Below are 25,673 nucleotides of genomic sequence, written 5' to 3' on the forward strand. Positions count from 1 at the left end.
ATCAGAAGTACAAGAAGCCATTTTCTATATACCACATTTTCAAAACGTCTATTTAAAATTTCACATTTGAGAAGAAGACTACCATGCAGAACGCAGAGGGTTAGAATACGTTAAGCCTCTTGTGGGAATATTCCTTGGTGAACTTTAGAAGACTCTCTGTGTTTAGAGGGATGTAAAAATAAGGGCATAGAATTTAAAATGAATTCCAAAAACTTTTAAATGATAAGCTGCTATAAAAAATAAGTCATTTGATACCCAGTCAAAATTTAATGCGTCATTCATTTCCTAAATGCAAATGATTCTTTAACATAGCTTGATCTTTCAGCAAAAGCTCTTTGAAACAGATACCACTTGATTCACCAATAATTCCTTCTTGAGAATTTAAAGACGCATGGGAACTAAGAGGCCGGGAATAAAACCATAATTATTCCACAGGTTTAAATCTTGGCCCTTAAATATTTCTAAGAAAATGTGATGACTGATCCTGAATGTCGTCAACAAATTAAAGGTTACATTTCCCCTTTAGCAACATACTCTCCAAAAAGCAGAACTCCCTTCCCTCCATTACTTTTTTCTTCTTTTCTTCTCCCTTGGAAGGGATTAGGAGCGTTATAGGAACTCATCCTTCGTGGACACAAGCCTACGGAGGAGGGAAAATGCACAATGATTGGAGGTAGAGAAATAAGGCTACTCTGCCCACTTACATTTCCAAGTTACTTCCAGTGTGGATGACCACAGCAAAAATGCTTCTCTTTAGTAGGTTATGTCAGTATCACTACATCAGATAAAAGAGATATTCATTTAGTAGAACTCTTCTTAGTCAGTCTTTTTTTTTTTTTTGTCTTTTCTGGGGCTGCACCCGCACCATATGAAGGTTCCCAGGATAGGGGTCTAATCAGAGCTGTAGCTGCCAGCCTATGCCACAGCCACAGCAACGCAGGATCCAAGCCACATCTGTGACCTACACCACAGCTCAAGGCAATGCCGGATTCTTAAACCACAGAGCAAGGCCAGGGATCGAACCCACAACCTCATGGTTTCTAGTCGGATTCGTTAACCACTGAGCCACGATGGGAACTCCATTAACCAGTTTTTAATTGCTTGAAAAAATATGAATAATTATTAGGTTGATTCTAAGAAACAATTATATTCAGGATCTGATATGTACATTTCCCTCCAAATGTAATCATTCAATCTTTTTAAAATAAATTTTCTTGGAGTACAGTTGACTTACAAAGTTGTGTTAGTTTCAGGGGTGCAACCAGGTAAGTCAGTTGTATGTATACATATATCCATTCCTTTTCAGATTCTTTTCCCATATAGGTTATTAACACAGTATTGAATAATTTACCACTCAATCTTTTAAGGCCATGGAATCATGGACCAATTCAAAGCCAAGTGCTTTAACCTCATAGTATGTACAAAGCTTAAGGAGATCTGGTCAGATTCCTGAAAGTTCCCAAATCTCATATTGGGTAGGAGCTGGGGCAGAGCCTGCTATATAGAAAATATTAATTAAATGTTTGCCGACTGCATGCACCGCAACATGCACGCTTAGGCACCTTTCTCAATGTTCAGACACAAGACTGGTCTGTAATTTACTTTTCTGTTCTCATCGCCCAAAATGATTCTGTATATTGTCCACAATCCAGCCCTTCTTGGATGGATGCTTGCCTTCCTTATTCTTCTGTTGAAATCACACAGCACTTTTCTTTGTGCTTCTCTGGGGGTAATTACCTTAATTCTCTTTAGACTCTATTCTCTTAGTACAGGCCAAATGCCCATTGCTGCAGTATCTTCTTAGATACAGAGCTAGTGGCTTCATTACCTTCTTACCCTTGAGAGAGCTTAGTTTCAAAACCCTAATATAGCAGGCATTCCTAATTATTAAGAATTTACACGGCTTCCCTAAAACTCCCAGATGGCACATTTAACTCTGAATCCTACAGCACTATTTCTTAAGAATTCATCTGAAAATGCTCAAGGAAAAAACTTGAATTGTACTCATTTACACAGGAAGGACCAAAATGCATCACAGAAAACTCTTATCACATTTTCCTTTTCATGAGCTTACTTTCAGAGAAATAACTTTCACTCCAACCATGTTCCTTATAAACAAAAAAACACATTTTCAAAGAGCCATGTCTGAATGTGGAGTGAAATGCTACTTTTGGAAATTAGAATGTATTATTAATCATGCCACTGCAGCTTCCAGGGAATGTAATTACTAACTATCTATAGCAGAATTGAGCTAATTGATTAACATTATCCTATAAAAACGTGGGCACAACAGACTCCCTGACGCCTTCAGATATTTGGCAAACAAAGTGTTCAGCCTATCTATCATCCACTCTCAGCTCTCCCCTTCCCTCCAAATTCTTTCAAAAGACATTTCTGAAGGGCCTGCCTATTGTTGATAGTGAAAAATTAGGTGGGCTGCTAGGAAATCTTAAGTGGATGGTGCCCCAGTCAAGGTCTAGCTCCGTGCCTTATGCCCACTGTGGAAAGGTCATCCTATTTGATAAAAAAGCATGGCCTCTTTGCACTAGGATGTAACACAGACTACTCTGAAATCATGGCCTCTTTGCACTAGAAGGATGTCACACATGCTGCTTCGATATATAAAACGAACCCATGGCCCATTAGGATTTATATAAGACTGAATTTTTACTTCTCTGCAACTGTTAGGTTCTTGAATGTAAGTCCCAGGGCAACAGAAAAGAAATGTTTACTTTACTCCTATTTTCTAGAAATCTTCAGTATTTTTTTCACACTCTGGAAGTCAATAAGCCTAAGACTACTGCCTCTCATAGGTGAACGATAAAACTGATCACGTGGTTATCTCAGAGCATTTCTGAGGCAGAGCAGAATAACGCTCATTGCACAGATGCAGAAAAATGCTAAGTGTGACAAAGAGTATCATGGGCTGCATAGCAAGTGTCTTTGGAACTGGACCTTAGTACTTGTTGAGTTTATGGCCAATTTTATTTTATTGAGGCTGTGAACAAACATGGATAAATTCTTCAATGCCAGCTAGCTCATGGTCATAAACTTAAATATTTCCTAAAGCAGATATTCAGGTAAAAAAAAAAAAAATAGAGGTCATATTTAACTGTGTTTGAAAGGAAAGAGGTAGGAATTATACAACATCTTTGGAAATTCCTTAGGTTTAAAATATTGTAGGTGCTAAAAAAGTAAGAGCTCATGAAAGGACCCTTTCCATTGGGTATGAAAAATGCCAAGATCAAATGGATAAAGTTCCGTCTATCTTTATCTTATCCACTATGAAGGATGGCTTGATGATCTATATAACAAGAAAAAATGTCAGGGTGGGCCCAGTGGCTCGAAAATAGGTAGGATATACCTAAAGTATTATTTTATAGTCAAGTATCTAAAGTTGCCATTTTATTCGACGATGATGCAAGAAAGTAGGTTATATCAATGACTACAAGAAGCCTCCTCAAGGAGTTCCCTTGTGGCCCAGTGGGTTCAAGATCCAGTGTTGCTGCTGCAGCAGCTTGGGTCGCTGCTGTGGTACAGATTCAATCCCTGGTCTGGGATTTCAATCCCATGTGCTTCGGGTGCAGCCAAAAAATAAAATAAAAATAAAATAAAATAAAATAAAATAAAATAGTTCTTTACCTTAAAGAAAAAAAAAAAAAAAAAAGACCCATCCTCATCAAATTACGATAAGAAATGAAACCAAAAACTAGCTCTGTGTCCACGTGTCCTGGGGTCACGATCAGGTTTCCGTAATTAAAAACACCCTCTTGGTGAGCCACATAGTAAAAGTTACATTAGTTTTGTGAAATAAAAGGAAAACCACGTATATGTAGGTGTGAGTGATGATTATGTGCAGGGATGTGAGAAGAGTGTGGGAATGCGTGGGAGAGGTTTGGGTAAAATCTCTCAAATATTTTCAGTTTTTAATTTTCTACCCATACGCGTGACTCACGCTGTTCTTGTGATATACAATTCTTTTACATTTTAAGAACTACAAAAGAGAAAAACTGATAGGTTTTACTCGATCTTGGTTTTTACTCGTCTGCAACTGCAGTTTTCTAATAACTACTCATTATCTATTTGGGGGAACATCTAAAGAGAAATCACTGCTGAATTTGAATGGGTTCATCTACATCTATACCTTTGAATGTGGAGACAGATAATGCCTAGGAAAGTAAACAGTGTTACCATTGTGACCACAGTCACACACACAAAAGGGAGCAGTGGCGGGGAAACCGAGCGCATGAGAAATAAAAGTGGCAAGAATAAAGCTAACAGAAAAGGATATGTTCAGTTTTACAGGCAAACCATTCCTGTGCAGCATTTAAAGAAGAGCATTAGAAAAAGAGCTTCTAGGAACTAAGAATACTTTAAACTTCGGATCTGTTAAACCGCAAGGTCTACAAGTCCAAGCACAACATAATCTAAGGTGGGGTAGGTTCCGGGGCTCAGTAAACTCTTCTCTGCCAGAAAGGGCTTGGGTCTCACCTGTCTCCATCCTCCTGCAGTCTATCAGCCCCTGTTCTCAATGTCCCACTTCCCATGTGACCTTCAGCGTATTACTGCTTTTAACCTACTGGGGACTGAGGCATCCCTTTGGTATTGCGTATTTGGTATTCTTTGTAAAAGAATGACAAATTGACATTTACTGCTAGAAGGTAAAAGGTTAAATGAGATCATATGTGCTTAGACTTAATGAATTCTATCTCAAGAAATTTGTCTTCATTGGCTTTATCCTTACAAGGTTCTAAAATAACAGATTCAGTCCCAAATGGCTAAATAAGGTTGCAGGTTACCTCTTCCAAAACATAGGGCTCCCTTTAAAACTGTGGTTACCAGGCTAACAATCATAGTTAAGTCCTTACAGGGCTAGATAGCTATATGGATGACACAGACATGTAAATTAACTGCATATAGAATGAAACTAACTGTTTAAAGACAATACAAAGTTGGAAAGTTGCTTTGACTACAAAACAAACAGAGCCACAGACACACACAAGCACACAGGTCTACTTGGGCACAAGGCTGGGAGGATGAAACAGAGGTAGGGCTTGCCATGTCGAGGCAGTAATGCCTACAGAGAAGAAGCACAGTGTGTTCTGCAGGATCTCTGGGCAAAGCTATTCGGCCAGGATTTCTTTACTTCTCTGTCATCTCAGTTCGAGACTGGGGTCTCTGCTGTAGTCAATGGAGTTTCCACAATGTGCAAAGTCCTCTCAAACTGAGGTAACAGGCTTCTTCCAACACCTTTAAATTAGTGATGACATCCTAAGTTGTCCTGTTTCCCTTTTCAGACTCCATCTACAAGGAAGTCATCTAAAGCCTTGGTGATCCTTAATGACCTTAACCACATCTGTAGTGAAATGTACGGTCTCTAATAACAGATCTCAAAAGCATCTGAAGGAGAATTTATGCGATTCGAATGGTGCTTAATGCTTTGTGATGAACTCATGTCTGGTTCATAATTTCTTTTTGTTTTAGCTGGGCCAAAAGCAAACAAACAAAAAAGCTGTGTTTGCCATCAGGCTCTTTATGCCCCACATCTCTGCAAATGAGTACTTCATAGCTATTCATCCAGATACCATCTCTAGAAATGTGCCTTGGTTCATTTACCTGCCAAACAAAACAGAAGCCTCCAATCCTTATCACACCAGACCCCAAAGTTGTGATCCCACCCCGGTTTCATCAGTTACGGAGGATCTGATCTGCCATATTCCACTCAACTTTCAGAGCTACAGAACCGCATGGATAGATACCATCTTTAAATGAAAACCCATCAGCATCCTTTTTCAAGAGCATGGGCAAAAAAAGGGTAAAATACGGTGCCCATTAGGAAAGAACAGATACCTTAAAGGGGAAAAAAGCTAGAGTAGAGCCCCTGACTGAAATGTCCCATTGTTTTAGAGGGGTACAAAAGCAGGCTGGTTTTAAACCAAACCTTACAAAAAGACCCTTTCATGTCCTCCTGCCACTCTGACTGGAGAAAGGAAAAGGGTTTTCACCCTTCATTTCTCTCCCTGCTCGGTGAGCCTCTTCCTCCCCTGCATCTCTCTGTCCTTGATTTGGTTCTCTAGCTCTTGGTCCACTTCTTTCTTCCAACGGCTTTCATTTGGGGAACATCATTTGCTTCACCGACTTTTTCACCGAGTCTCCTTTTTGAGTAACGCTTGTTTACTTGCTACATCTCTTACTATTCTAGTTTCCTTATCTGGTGGAGAAGTGAAGGACGGTCAGGTGCACCAAATGTCTCCTTTGGAACGAACGCAAAAATGTAAACCATGGAGGGTTCACTTACAGAAGTTATTACTTTACGATGCAGGTGGGCAGTCAGTAGTTTCCTCATTACGCAAATGAAAAAGAGGCACATTCTCTTCTGGCACAGAAGCACCATGCTAAGGGTTGTTCCTCAATTTTCATTTAGATTGTCAGCAGCACTGTGAAGAATCATTACCATGCTACGAATCTGGAGCGTGAGAGTCAAACAATGCAAGGTATTCTCCCCTAGTCCCATAGTTTTCAAATGGCACTAGGCTGACATCAAATCCCATGTTTTATCATTACATGATTATGTTTCTGTTACAGCACATTGTGAGATTCAGTGCTGTAAGGTAACAGAGATGCATATCTGTTCTCAAAGAAATCTGTAAACTCTTCCATCTGAAGAGATTACAAGAACATCATCTGCCTTTTTTTTCCTTTGCTTTCCCTGCTGGGGAACCACCCCTGAGACCCCCATGATAAGAAGAGCAGATGCTGCAGCATCTGCTGTCTTATTGGTTTATGCTACAGATTAACTAGAACTCATTTCCTGTGTATTTAATCCTTAAAGAAAAGTCAAGAGAATAGTTTGGAGCAAGGGTCCCGTTATTTACCGAATGGCAAAACTGGTTTCATCCCTATATAAATCTATTCTCCTAAAATAATCAGAAAGTGGATACCATTGGCTATGCTACTGATGCTATTACTATTTTACAGTTAGCATCTTTGTGGCTTCACCTAAACTGGCCCATTACCCCTGGACTGAGAAAGACCATGTAGTTAAAAAAGAGTGGGTCTCATCAATTTGAGACCTGGGCAAAGGTCCTTGTTCTGACACCAACCCTTATGAAAGCTACACATATATCTATTTATCTTTTTGGCTCTAAGTTTCACCTTCCAAATGAGGCAACTGGATTCTATGGTTCTCAGTTCATAACATGTTATTATTCTATATAATCTATATGGAACCCCATGGATTTTTAAGAAAAACTTTTTAAGAAAAGAAAACTTTTCTTAAAAATCCAAGAAGCATGGCACACTGGACAAGCGGAATGGCATGGCAAAAGATCTCAGACCGAGTCGACAGAGACTAGGCGGGAGGGTGCAGTGGGAAAGGTGGGCATGGCTAGGCTGCAAGGGTGAAGACAAAGTGGCTGGACTTGACAGGGTGGGCAGAGCTGCTAGCAAGCTTGAGAAGGGAGGTGGCTGGACTAAGGGAGGTGAGTGAAGTGGAAGGCGGAAGCCCTCCGGGAGGCACAGGGAAAGTGGTAGTTACAGGTTTGACAAGGTTGTCCCTGACTCCATCTCTAGCCTGCTGGGTAGCCTTTACTTCTTCTTTTTTTTTTTTTTGGCTGCGCCTATAGCATGTGAAAGTTCCTGGGCCAGGGATCGAACCCGAGCCACATCACTGACATTGCCAGATCCTTAACTGCTAGGCCACCAGGGAACTCTATCAATTAAAAAATTTTATTTATTTATTATTTTTGATTAATTTGATAAGGATATTTATGTAGAAATAAATATCTTATGTAAGTATCTTTCTGTATTTAAGATAACAAATCTCTAAGATCTTTAATATCTTACAGAAATTTTCTATGGACATGTGAAATAGAACACTATTTTTTTTTAATGGTTGCACCCCTAGCACATGGAAGTTCCCAGGCTAGGGACTGAATCTGAGCCACAGTGGCAACCTGTGCAGCTTCAGCAATGCTGGATCCTTTAGTTCACTGCTCCAGCCTGGGGATCAAACCCCTAGCACCTCTGCAGGGACCTAAGCTGCTGCAGTTGGATTCTTAAGCCACTGCGCAAAGATGGGAACACCACAAGTTTGTAATTCATATTAATAAATACTCCGGTCTGCCCTGTCCTCTCTCTACACACTTTAAAGAAATTAAATGACTTATTTTTTGTTGTTTAGTTTTATTTAATTCAGAGGAAAAAATGCCCATGAGAAGGCAATAGAGATCCCTGCTCACCACTTCCTGGTGTTGAGAGAGGCAGTGTGGCACAGCGGCTACAAGCAGCTGCTCGGGTTGGAATCCCAGGTCAAGTCTTTACCAGACTGGTGACCTTGGGCAAGTTCAGTAGCCACTACACCTGCAGTGTCCAGTGCAGTAGCTACTAGCCACATATGGCTATTGAAACATGGTTAGTGTGAGTGAGGAAATGAATTTTTAATTTTAGTTCATCTTAAGTAATTTTGGTTAAATTTTTAAAACTGGGACTCTGTCCAGTTATTGGAAAACTTTAGTTTCAAAAAAACTTAGATATATGAATTTACTCTTTCAACTATAAATTTTATGAACTCCAAGTACTGAATAAACACTTGTGGTAAATATTTAGCATCCCAATTGAAATACGTAAGTATAAATACCCACTGGATTTTGAAAACTTGATATAAAAACATACGAAAAAATCTCATTAATTACCGTATATTGATTATATGCTAAACTAATAAGAGTTTGGAAATACTGAGTTAAAAAATGTATTATTAATTTCATTTTTTTTTTACTTTTTAAAATATGGCTCCTAGAAAATTTTAAATTATGTGGCTCACATTGTAATTCAATTGGACAGAGCTCCTCTATCTGCTTTTACTTCTTCCTCAATGATATGGGAATAAAAATAATTTTCTCTCGTGGTTGTTGTGGCAACAAGAAAAGGTAACTGCAAAGTTCTTAGCAAAGTGCTTGACAAATAGCTAGAAGTGCTCACTAAAGAGCTATTATTTTGTGGCACGATTTCCATCTTTACTTTATCTGACTCATAAAGCAGAATTTGAAGATATTCTGTGGGATATTCAACCTAGTCTCATAAAGTGCAAGAGAGTCAAAGAGGCCATTGAGAACACAGAGACCAATGAATGGCAGGGATGCTGAAAACTTCCCAAATGAACCCATAGTTTCTTTTCACCTCACAGATTCCTACTTTTATAACATTTATAACCCGTAAGATATGGCGTACACTCATTCAGTCATTCATCAAACCTTTTATTGGGTATCAATCCGTAGACGAATCTGGACTCCATAATTTTAAATTCTTAAGTTTCTTAATGGCTATAGATCTGTGATTAAAAAAATTTTTTTTTTACTCACATGAGGAAATACTGAAATAACTTTTAAAAAGACAAGATGCAGTCTATTCTTCATCTCTTGGTTAATAACTTCAATTGTCCTTACTGAACTTAAAATGTATTCTTTTTTCCCCTCTCTCTTTCACTTTAGTTTCTACTTTTCTTTCTTTTTAAACATTTACTATTTTGTATGTTTTTCTTTGTTTCTTACCATTTCTAATCTTGGCATAACTTGAAGAACTAGAAAAATGCAATAATATTCCTTTATAAATATAAACAGAAAACAAACTAAAAGTTAAATTTCCGAAAAGCAGCCATTGATGGATAACACAGAAGGAAAATCTCTTAACAAACCTAGGTGTTCTGTGAATAATCTATTCAGTAAGTATTGCAGTGCTCCTATAAATAAGCTAACCTTGAATTTTCATTCCCCCACATTTGATGAAGCACAAATTTTCTTTTTAGCAGTTCAATTCTTTTCCCTAAAACAACACTTTAAAGCATATTAAATTTGTGACTTTGTCTTAGTTTCAACGAGACAATGGAAGCAATCATAATAGCTAAAATTTAGTGAGTTCTTTCTAAATTCTAGGTACATTATAGGTCCTTTCCTTGTATTCACTCATTGAACTCTTAAAATAACTCCAAGAAATAATATGGCAGGCAGATAACAGCCCCCTAACAATGTCCATATCCTAAGCCCAGTAACCTGGGACTATGTCATTTACATGTGCGGTGGGGCGGGGGGGGGCAGAGGGGGATGGGGCAAGTTGGGAATTAAGGCTGCAGATGGCATTCAGGTTGCTAATCAGCTCTGACCTTGATAAAGGGAGAGTATCCTGGACTGCCCAGCTGGGAGCAAAGTCAACATAAAAGTCTTCTGTAAGTGAAAGAGGGAGGAAGGGGAGTCAGGGGTCAGAGTCAGAGTGATGTTTGAAGATACTATGTTGCTAACATTGAAGATGGAATAGGGTCATGAGCCAAGGTTTCTTAACAAAACAAAATACATGTTAGCAATGGCACAAGGCATCTCCTCTCTTCCAGCAGCTACTCACTCTCCAGGGCTCAACTCCATTGCCACTTCCTTAGAGGACGCCTTCCTTGGCTGAGTGGATGAGGTTGGGCCTTCCAAGGATACAGTCTTAAGGCAGAACATAACTCTCATTTGAAGCACTGAGCATGATTACAATTTTACGTTTGTTTGAGCCCTTTCTGTCTCTGCCACCAGACTGTAAGCTCCATGAGAGTAAGGCAGAGGCTGCCCATCGCCTCTCTGCCTGTCAGAGGCAAGCTTGTCCCTCTGCTGAATTTCTGACGTTTAGATAATTAACAATCCAAATTCATTAGACACATATTGAATTCGCTGGACATGGTCTTAGAGAATAAAATGCATTCCAGCAGAATAAAGTAGATTATGGGGAATGAATTTCAAAAATCCTCGACTTTAGCCTCTAAGTACATCAGCTTCCTGAAAAGAAAATATGAGAATGAAACAGCTATCCAGAAGAAATTTGTTGAAGCATGAAAAAAATACTCTATTGGTATTTGGTTTGCCAAAAAATGCATTTTATTCTCAATTGCATTACTCAATTTGCCCAAGATTTCATTGTGCTGAAACTTGGAAAGTGAGGATAAGCCTTAGATCTACTCTTCTAGAAAGCAAAGAAACAAAAACAAAAGCAAGTATAACCAGGCTTTTTCTAAATTTGATTATTTAAAAAAGGGGATTTTTGTTATTTGTTGAATACTTTTTCTAGCCATATAACTCTGTATTTCTACTTGTAATAAAGATTTTTAATCTTCATACATGGCCTCCCCCAAAACAGTTATGCCTACAAAGAGCATAATCTTCTATGTGTTTTTATACTATATATTTTTATATATAATATAAATATCTATTTATCTACAGTTGAATTTGCTAATTGTTTTTGGTGTAAGTTTCTACATACTCCCATATATCTGATTTTCCCTTTTTCCATGTCCCTGTGTTGGTTTTAAAATATCAAGCATTTTAGATTTTGAATATTTTTTCTTTGTCCATTATTTCTAAATATGTATTATTTGGAGAACTAGAAAAATGCAAGATTATTTGGACAAGATGATACCAGAAGTAATTTGAATTTATAAGCCTTTGCCTCAAAGACTTGTATTGCTAATTACTAAGCCTCGATCACATTCAATTAATTTTTATACCCATGGAGAAGCCATTCAATTCATTTGTCCATTTTCTGTGGCTTTGAGATTCAGCTCACATGAAAAAAATAACTGATGGGTTCCCTGTGCTTTTAAACTCCACATTACATTCAACTATGGCAAACCATTTCAAATCACACTCCATTACACAAGCTTCCTATCCCAGGGGAATCTTCCATTAGTATGTTTAAAATTCAACCTCACTAAAGTGAAATAAGAACATTTACTCAGGATTTAGAATGTTTGGACGTCATTTCCTCTGCATGCATAAAGCTAAAACTGGGCAAAACATGTTAAACTCCCTTTGGTAATAACATTTTATTAAATTAGAATATTTATTGTAGAGTAAGAAGAGAGATTATTTGATTTCCCTTGAAGTAGGTCCCATAGTACAGTTCTCTCTGGTCCTGATTTTATTCATAGGACATAAATGTAAACAAATCTATGTTCCAAAGAGATGGCATTATTATTTTCATAAATAATTCATCTCCTTCATTTAGCCTTCTTCCTGATCCCTGGTTCTCAAAGAACGGGACCAGGAAGGGAGGATTACAGTGCCTAATCTACAGGACAGAACACAAATGCAGAGGTGTGCTGAAGGTCAAAAAGCTGATCACGCAGCAGCATGACAATACCCTCAGAGACCCTCTCTTCTGGCCACACGCATGGTACCACGCTTTGGGGTAGATGCGGAACAAATGCACTAAAACTCTAGTGTAAACTGCCTCCCATCGCTGATGAGTCACCCAATGGCTAATGAACTCTCATTGGTATAGTGAGCTACAGAGACTCTCTGGTACTTAAATTGGCCCCTTACCTGCAAGACTTTGTCCTGGTATAATGTGCACTACCTTACAAAACAATTCCATAAAAATAAACATTTTGGTGGTTCCAACAGACAGGACAGATGGAGTCTCTATTTCACAAACCCAGACAAATGAATCTGCACGTTTAGGTCATAGGGGCTTTTAAGTGTAAGACTTGAGACTCAGGACACTGGGCTTTCTGACTCCAAATGGCCATTGAATCACAACAGTTCGAAGACCCTCAGGTGAACAAAAGACATTCAGAAAAACCCCAAGTTCCTTTGTATCTAGTTAGGCAGAGAGTGAATACATTGCAAAAATCAACTAAGTTTGAAAAAAAAAAGAGAGAGAGAGAGAAGTTTCCCCTTTGGCTGAGTCCACATCATTCACCAGCAAACTTTTCCTGTAAAGGGCCAGACTGTAAATATTTTAGGCTTTGTGGGCCATATATGGCCTCTGTTGCATAGTCTTCTTTTTCTTCCTTTTTTGTTTTGTTTTATAAAACTTTAAAACCGTGGAAACTGTTCTTAGTTCATCAGGCCTACAAAGACAGACCGTGGGCGGGATCTGACCCATCTACCATAGTGCATCAGAGCCCTGGACCTGGCAACCACCACAGGAAGATTTTTAATGCAGGTCTCAGGGAGTAACCGAGGTTCCCCAGTTCTGAAATAAGTGCACAGCCTTGACTCAGAAAAGAGAGTTCCCTCCCCAACTCACCACAAGTCAGGCTACCTTTATTTTCATCTATCTTCAACCAAAATTAAAGATAAAGCCAAGTTCGGCATGCTACAGACACTATATCCTTAGTGTTCGCAAATTAAATTGTATGGTTTCTGCAGTTCCTGAGTGGGAAAGGTGGTGTCTCCATAGCACCAGGGTGAGGGTTGGACTCCCGCTGGGCACAGTGGGTTGAGGGGATCTGGTGTTGCCACAGCTATTGCGTGGGTTGCAGGTGTGGCTCGGATCCAATCCCTGGCCCAGGAACTCCATATGTCACAAGGCAGTCAAAAATGAAAAATAAATAAATAAATTTTATGGTTTCTAAATATTTAAGAGACTCGTGGATTTTTAAAAATGCTTCTCTCTTAAGACCCTTAAATTGTGCATGAGAGTTTCTTATATAATGAGAGAGATTAGCAGCCTACCTAGCACTTGCTTCTTGCCTTCTTTTTGTTTGATTTCTATCCTCCATCAAGTAAATGGGTAAATATTCCTTTTTTCGGGGGGGGGAATAGGCCTGAAAATGGGGGCCAGCTTTTAGGGTTGACGATTAGCAAATGGCATCCAAAATCTATAGACGTTCCCCAGAAAAGAGCACATCTCCATAAATTAAATTAATATCTGAGGCTTTCAACAAAATGTGCAATAAAGGATATAAGACAAACAATTCAGAAAAAGATTTCTGTTAATTCTCCCATCAGAGAAAAAACTTTTGAGGAAGAGATAAATGAGAACTTTGAAGGAATTTCATAATCTTATCCCAGTTAAACTTCACTGAATTTTAATAGGCTATTGTAATAGTCTCAGATGATAGTACTCATGTGTCCCTTGCGAAAGCCAAGGGCCTACAGTGATTTATTCTAATGTTTACCTAGCCTCTCCACTGTAGACTGTGCAGCCAAACTATAATCAATGCCAGCCCAAAGCTGATCTCTGCATAAAGATTCAGAACCTAGACTCAGCAATGAGATTCTTTGGTACAATGACAACTTGAGTGCCAAAGCCTTTTGAAGAATGTCAACATTCAAACCCTTGTGTTTATTGTAGTAGCTTTCTCTATTCTTAATTTACTCCTGGACATTTTAATGAAGAGTTAAGAAGGCAACTTTATCAACTGAGCTTTTCATATCACTGTTACTTACTTAAAAATTTCAATGATACTCAAATTTTAGTCTATCAAAGCAAATTGTGCTGGGCATCACTGGGCCAGCTTAGTACCTGCCTACTTGGGGTTTCCCATCTACCAGTGAGATTAAAAACATATATGCATAGTGAAGTAAATAAACAACTAAAAGTTCAATGAAATAGCTAAAAATATGATTAACTAGAAATGGACTGACAAACTGTATTATAAAAAATGAGAAGAGAGGTCATTTATTCATTCATCAATCACTTAATTGGTATTTGTTCTCTACCAGGTATTAAATCTCCTCTGAAGACTGTTCCTTGGAACTCAGAACCATATATACAACTTTTTACTTGAAATTTCTCATCTATAGACCTAACAGGCATTTCAAACTTAACACGTCTTACAGCGAATTTAAACTCTCTTGCCAAATCTTCTCCTTCAGTCTTCCCTTTCTGAATGGGAACTCAATTCTCTGGTTGTTCAGTCAACAAACAAACAAAAAACCCCTAAACCAAAATACCATACATTTATTCTTCATTCCTCTCTTTCTCTCCTTCTTCATGTTCAATCTGTAAGCAACCTATACTCATTCTACTTTTAAAATATCTCTGAATCTGGCCACTTCTCACAACATCAGCAACTACCATCTAGGTCTTTTGCTGGGATCATTGCAACAGCTGCCTGATTAATGGTCTCTCTGCTTCGACCCTGGACCCTCTGCAGCCACAGATCCTGCTACTGCCCTGCTCAAGGCCATCCAAATTAATAAGCCTATCATTAATATAGCATGTACTACCCACCAGGCACCGTTCTAAGCTCTTTGCAGTTATTATTATTATTATTATTATTATTATTATTATTATTATTTTTTTTTTTTTTTTTGCTTTTTAGGATCGTACCTGTGGCATATGGAAGTTCCCAGGCTAGGGGATGAATCAGAGCTGCAGCTGCCAGCCTACACCACAGCCATAGCAACGCAGAATCCAAGACACATGGGTGGCCTATAGGGCAACTCTCGGCAATGTCAGATCCTTAACCCGCTAAGGGAGGCCAAGGATCGAACCTGCATTCTCATGGATACTAGTTGGGTTCTTAACCTACTGAGCCCTACACAGGGCGCTCTCTTTGTAGGTATCAATGTTCCTAATCCTCACAATAACCCTACATGGTTCTGTGACTCTCTGTGTTTCATCAGTGAAGAAAAGAAGGCACAAGGAGGACAGATCCTAATCACACAGTTCGTGAATGGCAGAGACAGGACTCGAACTTTGGCCTTCTGGCTCTACCACCCATCCTCATAATTTCCGTATCTTCTCTCTCCAATGGATTCCTTTCTAACCATCCCCTCTTTTTTTTTTTTTTCTTTTTAAGGCTGCACCCATGGCACATGGAAATTCCCAGGCTAGGGGTCGAATCAGAGCTGCAGCTGCCAGCCTACACCACAGCCACAGCCACACGGGATCATGAGCAAAGCCAGGGATCGAACCCGAATCCTTATGGATACTCATCGGGTTTGTTCCCCCTGAGCCACGAGGGGAACTCCCCCTTCTCACTCTTAGGAGGGAAGACTTCCAGGCCTTCAGGATGACCCACCAAGCCTCACATGACCTGTGCCCCACTACCTCCACGACACCACTCTTCTGCTTCCTTCCCAGCTCCCTCGGCCACACGTGGCGTCCTCACTGGTCCCCCAAAACCGAAAGCTTCTTCCCATATCAAAGACGCTCACCCTGGCTGGTCCTTCTGCCTGACGTCATTTCCTCACAGAGAGTGGCCTGACTTACACCCTCACCTCCTTCAGATGTTTTCTTCAAATGTCACTTTTTCACGGAGGATATCTCCAACTCTTCCCAGTGATACTGTTCCTAAGAAGCCTAGACATGGTTCCAAGCCCTTAACACATCCTTGACTTCATTAAATCCTCACAACAGCTCTGCGTGGAGGGAACCATGACCTGCATCTTACAGACGAGAAAAAGAGGGACCGAGTTGTTAAAAAGAGGGTAGAGAGTCACCCAGCCGATAAGTGGCAATGTCAGGATTCCGACCTAGAGTCTCCGGCCCTAGAGTCTGTGATCTTACACACACACACACACACACAATCAATCGATCAATCAATATACACAATTTAGTGATTAATGGTTGACAGAAAAATAAGAGAATAAAAAATCCAGTTGTTCAGAAGCTTGTAAGCCAGAGTGAAAAGATGGCAAGCCTATCAGGTTAAAGGAGATTGGGAGGTGGAAGATTTAGATGATCAGTTTCCAGAGTGATGTTTTCCAGAGCGTCATCCATGCTGCTCTTCCAGCAGAACCCCCTGGGGTGTTTGCTAAGAATGCAGATTCCTCGGCTCCACTCCAGACCTTCTTCGTAGAAACATCGGGGCCAGGAGCCCATGGACTTGTATACATAAGAACTCTTAGGTGATTTGAAACACATTAAAAGTTTTTCCAACCACAATCTTAGAAAGTAGGGAAATAGGTTCATTGACTTACACTAAGCACCACAAGCCTGATACAGTATTGCCGCAATGAGGTTTGCAAAATATACTATCACCATAAAACTCTGCAACTTAGGGCAGGGATCTTTGGGTGTGTTCATTGGTGGATTCCAAGTAACTACAGCAATGGTTGGTCCACAGTGGCCGGGCAACAAACAGTTGCGGAATGTGTGAAATTTCAAGTAGCGCAGGGGAAATTTTCAAGATGCACAATAACTTTAAGCATACTTTACACTGAGTGGTCCCACATTTCCATCTGACTTCTCATAGAAATTCACTTTCTATTAGTTTTATCAGTTTTATTAATATTTCCTTAGAAATATTAATGCAGTAAAAAAAAAAGTATATTGACATGACTTTTGAAATTATTGATCTAAGTGTGACTTGAGGCTTTGGCATTTAGCAGCTGTGTGGTGGCAACGAGATATTCCATCTTTCCTAATCCTGTTTCCTCATCCGTAAATTCACCACCACCTCATTTAATGACAGTAAAGGTATCATATGAATTAAAAGGATCTTTGTAAAACACAGGGCTTTGTTATTAGGTGAATCAATTATTATTTTATATTTTTCAATTACTGTGAATTACAATTCGGGGGAAATTTTTTAGTTGCAAAATTTTACAGTCTAATTAGTAAAATTAGGGGGAAAAATGACTGTTTTAATGACTGAGATGACAAGAGTAATACACATAGCTATATAACAGTTAAACTTAGAACACAAATCAAATTTCACTTGTAAAAACTTACGGGAGCAATGAGTTTGAAAACATTCCTACTGAGTGTTTCGTTGTAGAGATAATCATAGCCCAGTAGCTGAAGAACAGTACTGCCTTTTGAAAATCAAATATTGATTTGCTGGAGAAGTTGGCACAGAATGTTATAGCTTAGTCTTCTGTCACTCGGAGGCACAGCCCAAGCCAAATGACTCTCACTTAAAAACTTTTAGTGTAACAGGTATTTGTCATTCATTATTTACTGCATCCTTGATATCTGGACATTGAAATCTAAGAGAAAAAAGTCGATCATGCTGAAACCATGCAGACTTCAATGCCTCCGCAATTTTGGAAACTTTTTAGCATACCCCCCTCCATCCCAACTTGGGATGTCCGTGACTAAGCAGATCTCTCCCTGAGCCTAGTAAGAAAAACCTCTGTCCTCTACTTTATTCTTGCTGCTCAAACAGATAAGCAAAGGAAGAGTAATAGTGTCAATTATATTTAAAGCACAGACAGAAAGGTAACTTGACAAGTGGCAAGAAACAGCTTTCTAATTAAAACACCATGCATTCCACACAATGCTCAAAAACTTTCTTCTGAAGTTATGCATTTTGGAAAGGCATTTCCGTTGCAGAGTCAGAAATAAAAGCCTCAAATACTTTGAAGTTAGAGAGCTAACTACCATCATCTACACAACTTGACTGGTTACACAGGGTATAAAAATATCTATTAGGGGCTCTGCTCTCAAATTAGAGTTATACAATAAAATCCACTTCACGAAACCAAACTTCAACAATTTCTTGATGTTTCTGCACAAAAGTTGGTAACAGTATGCAAAATGCAGACAGAAGAGAGTTTCTAATAGACCAATGAACTATACATTTTCATGACAGATTTAAGAGAAAAAAAAAAACCCAGCCCTTTGAATGATAGATGAAATTGTTTTGAAAGATTTTCCCCAAACAGTAAAGCACACTGTTAAACTCCAGGTCACACATTTCTTTGTCTAAAGCTGAAAATCCAAACCCTGAATCGTAACCTCATTTCTGTAATAACAGTTTAATCTATTAAGGCTGCTATTTGCCACAAATACCATACCATTATGATGAGGGTTCTGGGTCTACTCATTTCATCGTCACTTTCCAGAGGCAAAATTTCGTGGGAGGGTTCCTCCTGGCGTCGTCTACAAATGTGTGGACAGCTCCTCTGGACCACAGAACGAAAAGCTTGAAGCAGAACAATGCTGGCAGTGCAGCCCATCGCTGCATCCTGGAGCCCACAAAATAACTTCTATGTTGATGCTATGTTTGAAAAACAGTGGCTCCTTGTCCCTGAAAACAGCCTACATTGCAGCTGCAGCCAGCTCACTCTCCAATCACTTCCTTGAGCTCTGATCATCTGATCACCGCCAAATAGCTTGGATGCAGAGATGGGAAAGATTTGATCCACTGAAAGTGAACGCACTCAGGAATATTAGAGCATTTCGCCTGGAGAGATTTCTCAGTTCATTTCAAGAGCATGTTTCCTGTTCATTACAATGATGCTCTTCGATTCTCTTTTAAGAGGTCTGAGCAAATATATCTTTCCCACTCAGGCATCACATAAATCACTCTTTTTCACATTAAACAACTGAAAAACTGACATCACACCAAAATTTTTTTTCCAAGGCAAATGAGTATCATAGAGTGTGAAAAGGATTTTTTTTTTTTATGTAAAAACTTCCAGAAGGTAATTTTGCTGGATACCTCACAAAGTGATTGGGGTTTCGCTTTTCATAGCTTATAAGTTCCAGAAATGAGATTGGCTATTCTGCAACGTGGAGTCCACTGAATCAAAACAATTTATCAAAAGTTGTGCCCCTGTTAACCAAACCCATGTGAGTGAAACCAAGGCTCCCCCCGCCCTGCGCCGTGATTCCTTTTCAATAGCCCGGTTGTTCTGTTCCCACACATGCAGTTCTGCAGCCTAATACATTTTTATATTTACATAGGCGGCTTGCAGGGCTGAAAATATCTCTATTACTGAGGTCAGGCAGCGAGCTCCGCCAAGTTGACCTCTTAGAAAAAGCAACTGTAAAGCATTTTCACCTCCTATCAATAAGAATTCAGGGCTTCAGGAAGGACTTTGAGGTCTTCGGTAGTTAAGAGTCTAGAATTCCCTGACTCCTTCGAGACTAGTCGCTGAGGACGGAACCGGGAGAGATGCTTAGAAGTCACGTGACCTGCTTGGACCAGCCTCAAGCTCTAATGGTATACTGTAAGAGAATAGGACAGCAGGGGATGCTGGTACTAAAAATATCTCGTGGAAAATAGATTTTGCTTACAAATGAGGAAAGAATGAAATCCCCAGTAGGATTTTCAATGTCGAGATCTTTCTGTCAAGCTAATCCTTCCAGTCTAACTCAGAGATTCAAAGTAAAAAATTGTTTTCTTTGGTTTCTGGGCCCCTGAGGGCGGAGGGGGCTGCAGGAAGTTTGGAGGTTTGTTTTGCTCTAAGGTGTGGCCCCTCAGGCCTCAAGAAAGTGGCTTTCACAAAAGCATCTAGCGGAAGGCTCAATTAGGCATTAATAGGTCCATAAGCTATCACAACACAGCCTTGTTTTAATTGCTGTGTTTGCTGGAGAAGTGAAACATATTTTTTTTTTCTTTTTTTTAAAGAGGTACTGGCTGCCAGGCGTTTTTCATCTCCCTCTGTTTTGAGCAAATATATTTTAGTGCGGCTGGAAAAAGAATAAAAAAATGCTAATGACACTGGCAAGTCCCTTAACTCCCTCTGGACCTTTGTCAGAGTGCCCGGGTGCTAATCTAAACCATTTTTTTTACTCCAAACAACTGGGGCATTTACTGAAGAGAGGCTACAATTTAGCCTGTCTGGCTTGCGTATTGAATATCTATATAAATGGTTTCCACCATAGACTAAGCAAGGAGTGGGCTTCCATGATTATGAATGTATCTTTTCAAACAGGACTGCTTCGAGGGCCTCCCTGGGTGTCAGTACCCAGCCTTGCCCACCCACTCCTGCACGCCATGACCTAGCACTGTCCAGTCATCCCCTCGGGTTCTGGCCATCTGCTCAAAACTGAAAAGTTCGAATGCAGCAAAGCGCTGAGCAGAGGTGCTGAAACATTCCAGCAGCTCCTGTCGGCCACAGAAAAGGGAAGGTGGGTCCCTGGGTTAAACACCATGGACTTGGCAGGGAAAAGGCAGCTAGTATCCCAAACTCCTTCCTGGCCCCCTCTGGCTAAATCTGGCTAACCTCTGGGGTGGCTTCTGCAGTCATATGTTTCGGCAGATGCCAAAGTCTTTGGGGGAAATACATGATGTGCTTTCTAGCTATTAGGCCTGTATTCATCGATCCTCATCCTGCCTCTGAGGAATTCATCCCTATTATTGTTGGCCTGCTGTTATTGATGGAGTCTGAAAATTCTCTCTCTCTCTTTTCACTTCCATCCTCAAGGAAAAAGGAACCTCCAAGAATTAGTTTCTTGGGAATTCAGTACACACCACAGTTACGCCACAGACCAGAGACCAGAAGGATACAAACCAGAGGCTAACAGTTGGACGTAGAGTCCAATGTTTTCTCATGAAAAATTTCAAACATGCAGCAAAACTGTGAACAAGGGACCAGATTCTGAGCTCTGTGTTGGAAGTAGTATATTCAGCTGGGGGAAGAGATAGAAATCAACCCACAGAGATAAGGCCCCTTTTTCCCTCATAGTTGGCATTCATGTTGACACACAGGAAATATTTTTTAAAAGAAGAAGAAGAAACTCCCCACAAGGGTCTGCTATTTTCTTTGAGGTATGAATAAATGCATCATTAATTTGGCCTGCAAGCATCACATACGCACTGCAAATGATTGATGATAATAATATGTTAGCAAACAGCCATGAGCTCAGATGAAAATAGCGTAATGGAGAAAAGAAGGACATGTGTTTCCTTCCCTCCTTCCCAAAGTCCAAATAAAGTTACAACAAAGCGGTAGAAAGGGACTATGTTAATATCAGTGAGAAAGTGGGGGGGGGGGGCGGCTCTTTGAGCAGATGAGAGTTCTTGGAAAGTTTCTCTGCAAGATGAAAAGTGAATAGGATCAATAACCAAAAGGAAGGACTAGCAAGCACTTCCAGGGTAGGAAGAGGCCGTGGAAAGAGGAGCCACAGTTCTCAGGAGACCTGGAGGACCTCTGAGCTCGAGGAAAAGAGGCACTAGATGTGAGAAAGTAGCGAACGGCTCCTCCCTGCAGACAGAACTTTAGAGCACGTGACAAATGACAACAGCTCTTGGCAGCAGGGCACAAGCTTCCAGAAGAAGCAGCTTGGTTGTCAGCTCCTTAGAGGCACGCCCTCATTACCCCGGCCATGGCAGGTGGAGGTGGGTGTGTCTCCAGCCTGCCAGCCTGGCTCACACGCTCTGAAGGAAACGCACCTGTCAGCCTGAGAGCTGAGAGAAGGATGTCAGTCTGTCCAAGTGAAGAAGGGGCCTCTCTAGGGCTTTTCTCCCTGTTCCTGGAGCCAGAAGACAGAGCACTCTGGCTACCCCAACTAAGATCCCTCCTCCTTATATCTGGATTTATTTAGAGAGGGGCGGACAGTGTTTGTACTAAGCAACATGATCCAAGTCTAACGAGAGCCTCATCCCCAAGGTAGCCCAAAGGAAGAAGCAGCAGGCGAGGGCAGCAGGAAGGCTCCCTGTGAGCTGCAGAGTCAGAGAGACTTCTGCCATCTCTAAGCTATGTGATCTCAGGCAAGTTGCTTAACCTCTCTGAGCCTTGATAGTATCCACTGTAACATGGAGATAATCCTTTGTACCCATCACGACGTCAGTGGGAGGAGAGTACCTGAAAAGACCAATACAGAGTCTGGCCCATAATCATCATTTGGTGAGCAGGTGTGAGGCTACCTCTGCTGACGAGGAGAGTGGAAGCTCCATCTCCTCCCCTCAGCCTCCAGGCTCAGCTTAAAAATGACACCACCCCCATGGAGTTCCTGTTGTGGCTCAGTGGGTTAAGAACCCAACACAGTGTCCATGAGGATATGGGTTCGATCCCTGGCCTCGATCAGTAGGTGAAGGATCCGGTGTTGCCACAAGCTATAGTGTAGGTCGCAGACTCGACTAGGATCCAGTGTTGCTGTGGCTGTGGTGTAGGCCAGCAGCTGCAGCTCTGATTTCACCCCTAGCCCAGGAACTTCCATATGCTATGGGTGAGGCCCTAAAAAAAAAAAAAAAAAAAAAAAAAAAAAAAAAAAGACACCGCCCAGAAGTGCTCTTGGAAGGCCTCGCCTCACAGCCTAGAACCTTAGTGCTTATTACTGCACCCTGTGGGTTTCCTTCCAACACACAAGCTGACATTACATTCAGATGGATTTCATTTTTAAAGGATGGGCTGGAATTGTGCTGATTGGTTTGCTGTATGCCCTGTGTGATCTAATAATAATAACAATAATAATATTTATAATAAAGCAAGCAAGCCCTTCCAGAGCACTTATTGTGCGTGCCAGGCACAGTTCTCCTTCATATGGACACATATTGATTCATTTACGTCTCTGTTATGAGGTTATGGTTGATCATCCCCATTTTACAGTTGAGGAAACTGAGGCATAGGGAAGTGAAGTCACTTGCTCCTAGACTCACGGCGAGGAAGTGCCAAAGCCAGAATGTGAATTGAGCCGGTCTGGCTACAAGGTCTGAGCATTTTCAAACCAATTCCGAAAGCCAAATATACACCAAGGAAACCCTGTAACTTCCAAAGTGGATTTAAACCAGAAGGCTCTTTGGCACACAGCAGGCTGCAGTGAGGCAAACTTGGAAAGACCTCTTTGAGAGCTGGTCTGTCCTTCCTGGGGAGATTTGTGATGCTTCCTGGGATCACAGTTTCAGACGGCGGCTGGGAGTGTTTGCAGATCGTTGGGTGTGATGGTTTCAGTTGCACTTCGATGGGAGTGTAAAACACTTGAAAATGTCATGAATTCGATAGGAGAATTTTTTACAAAATGTGTTGTATTTACCGGGTGAGGTGTTGATTGGCAGAAGTGCCTCAGCTGTCCAAATGCACTCCGGAAACAGAGTGGGAATAAGGAATTAGGACGCAGCTTCCTCTGTAACTCCTCAAAGCAACGTCTTCCTTAACATGACAAAGATGTTGGGTAACACCGAAATGCTTCCAGAAAAGAGGCTACTTTGGGTCCAACCAGAATGTAACCATCACCCTAGGACACCTTTTGAGGCTGGACATGGCTCCCTTAAAGCCCTTGGAAGCTGACACTGGGAACACATCACTGTTGCACAGGGGACCAGCCACCTGCTTTTCTGGGCCAGCATGAGATTTGGTGGTGACAGTGAAGCTGGTGGAAGTGGGGCTGCCTCCCAATGTTTGTCGCCCCCTCCTTCACCACCAGCGCTATTCTCTAAGAGTTGTGTGTTGGAAAGAAGCTGGAGACCCAGGCAGAGGGTGGAAACTCAATCCACTTCTTTAAGGCAGAGCCCAGCCTTTACATGGGAGCTCACTGAGGTGTGGACTCAATCAATCAAATGATATGTAATCAAAATAAAGTCCTCCTCCGCCTCCTCCTCATCAGAGTCTGAATCCTGCTGGGTAAGTTTTCCAGAGGCTCAGTAGTCATTCCCAAGGGAAAGTGACCCCAAAGGAGGAGAACCCTCATAGATTCAAGGCAACCGGGGATTTAACCCCAAGCTGAGTAAAACCAGGTCACAAACTTGGCCATTTTCCAGGGCAGGGATTAGCAAGAATCTTTTTCCTTGTCTCTTTCCAGATGGGTAAGTCCCCTCAGGTATATAAAGTCAATTAAGTGGGTAGAGGGAGTGCATCGGTGCTTTCTTTGCGAAAAAGTAGAAAACAGAGCCTGGCCACGTGATTTTCCCTGAGGCCCAGTTGCTCTGTATCAACGGGCATCTTTGCTTCTCCTGGTGCTACTTCTACTCAAGAGCTTAGGACTTAAGTCTATTTTGATAGTTACTCATGACCTCTTTTTTTGGTCCCCGTCTGCGATTTGCAGCGTTCTCTTCTTTCAGCGTCTCTCTCCTCATTTTCACTTAATGAGCGTGGCCTCCTCTTTACAGGCATCATTCCCACTTGCTGACATTTATTGAGTTGCACAATTAATCACTTTGGAAACAGGCAGCCTCTTCTTTCATTTAAAAAATCCAAGTGCTGTTGCCAAGCCCTTCTGGATCTTTATTTCCCTCTCGTTGGCACTGGTGCAGCTTAAAAGCAGATTACCCTTTTGTTGGTGTGTTTGGATGCATCAGAAAATGACCCTTCACTGCTCTCCAAGGCGGCTTCCTCATCAGCTGCTTCTTGCAGGGCGAGACGATAACGTCACTGTCTCATGAATATCCCACCTTCCAGGTCTCTAGCGTCTATGTTTGTTTGAACTCTTCTCGGGTCAGAATAAATCTTTCTTATTCTTAGTAGAAGGCAGTAGAGCAGAGCAGTTAGGCAAAGGCTCAGGACACAGACTGCCAAGTTTAAATCCCTGTTGAGACACTTGCTACCTTTGGGATGTTAAGCAAAAAATATAAGCCTCTGTTTCCTCATCTGTTAAGTGAACGAGTACTCATGAGGCTCTACTGTCCAGGTCCTTGCGTGACATAGCACCAGACATAGGTTAAGTATTCAAAACATGTGAATTAGTTATTACTGGAAGAGAGGGGATCCAAGGACTTTCAGGTATGGCTTGCTTTTCCCCTCTCCCCTTTACAAGTAGTATTTTGAGAAAAAAGTTCTGATTCTGCCTCACTGAAGGACACACAATGTTCCCTGGGTGATGGAGGAGTGGGGGAGCTGGGCTTGCCTCCTCCGTGCTTTGAAGTTGGCTCCCATGGTAACATGAGACAAGTTCCATAATCCCTTCCCGTTCCTTTTCCATGAGTAAACACATTTGAAATAATATAATAATACCCCACTTACCCAGAGGGCACTTATTTTTCAACCTCAACTATTCTCATCACAGCCAAGCTCTGGGAAGCAAGAGAAACAACTTCTGCAGGACCGGAAAGGGATAGTACCGACTCATTAGGGTATGAAGCTTAAGGGAGTCACTTATGGAAGGGGGGAGTCTTCATACCTTTGGCATTTAAGGCCACCTTAGGCAGGATTCTGAAGTGCTCGCTGAACTAAGCTTGTAAGGACCTCTGTTGAGAAGAAATATAACTCCAACTTGCCCTGGTCCAGCGGGAATAGGACACAGCCACCTAGAACTGGAAAGACGTCCCTGCTGAGGGATGGACTGCTGACAGCCCTCTAATTTCT

At 41.0% G+C, this 25,673-nt stretch overlaps 1 protein-coding gene across 36 annotated transcripts in view; it reads right to left on the bottom strand.

Moving 5' to 3' along the window:
* DOCK10 (dedicator of cytokinesis 10) overlaps nucleotides 1-25,673 on the bottom strand; it is a 276,098-nt gene that overhangs the window by 196,336 nt on the left and 54,089 nt on the right. For 19 of the 36 annotated variants that reach the window (XR_014830524.1, XR_014830519.1, XR_014830523.1 and 16 more), the window contains exon 1: nucleotides 18,504-18,754. The exons of the other annotated variants lie outside the window; for them this stretch is intronic. Coding sequence is in view for 14 of the 19 variants with exons in the window: in XM_021074815.2 (XP_020930474.2) it covers nucleotides 18,504-18,665 (162 nt within the window). In the remaining 5 variants the exon portion in view is untranslated. Of the gene's footprint in view, nucleotides 1-18,503; nucleotides 18,755-25,673 lie in introns of those variants that run through there. 36 annotated transcript variants of the gene reach the window in all.

Source organism: Sus scrofa, chromosome 15, assembly GCF_054392235.1.
Source record: "Sus scrofa isolate SSC_HxYL_T2T_F1_AM1 chromosome 15, Sscrofa_HxYL_maternal_Yorkshire_Landrace_v2.0, whole genome shotgun sequence".
NCBI lineage: Eukaryota > Metazoa > Chordata > Mammalia > Artiodactyla > Suidae > Sus > Sus scrofa.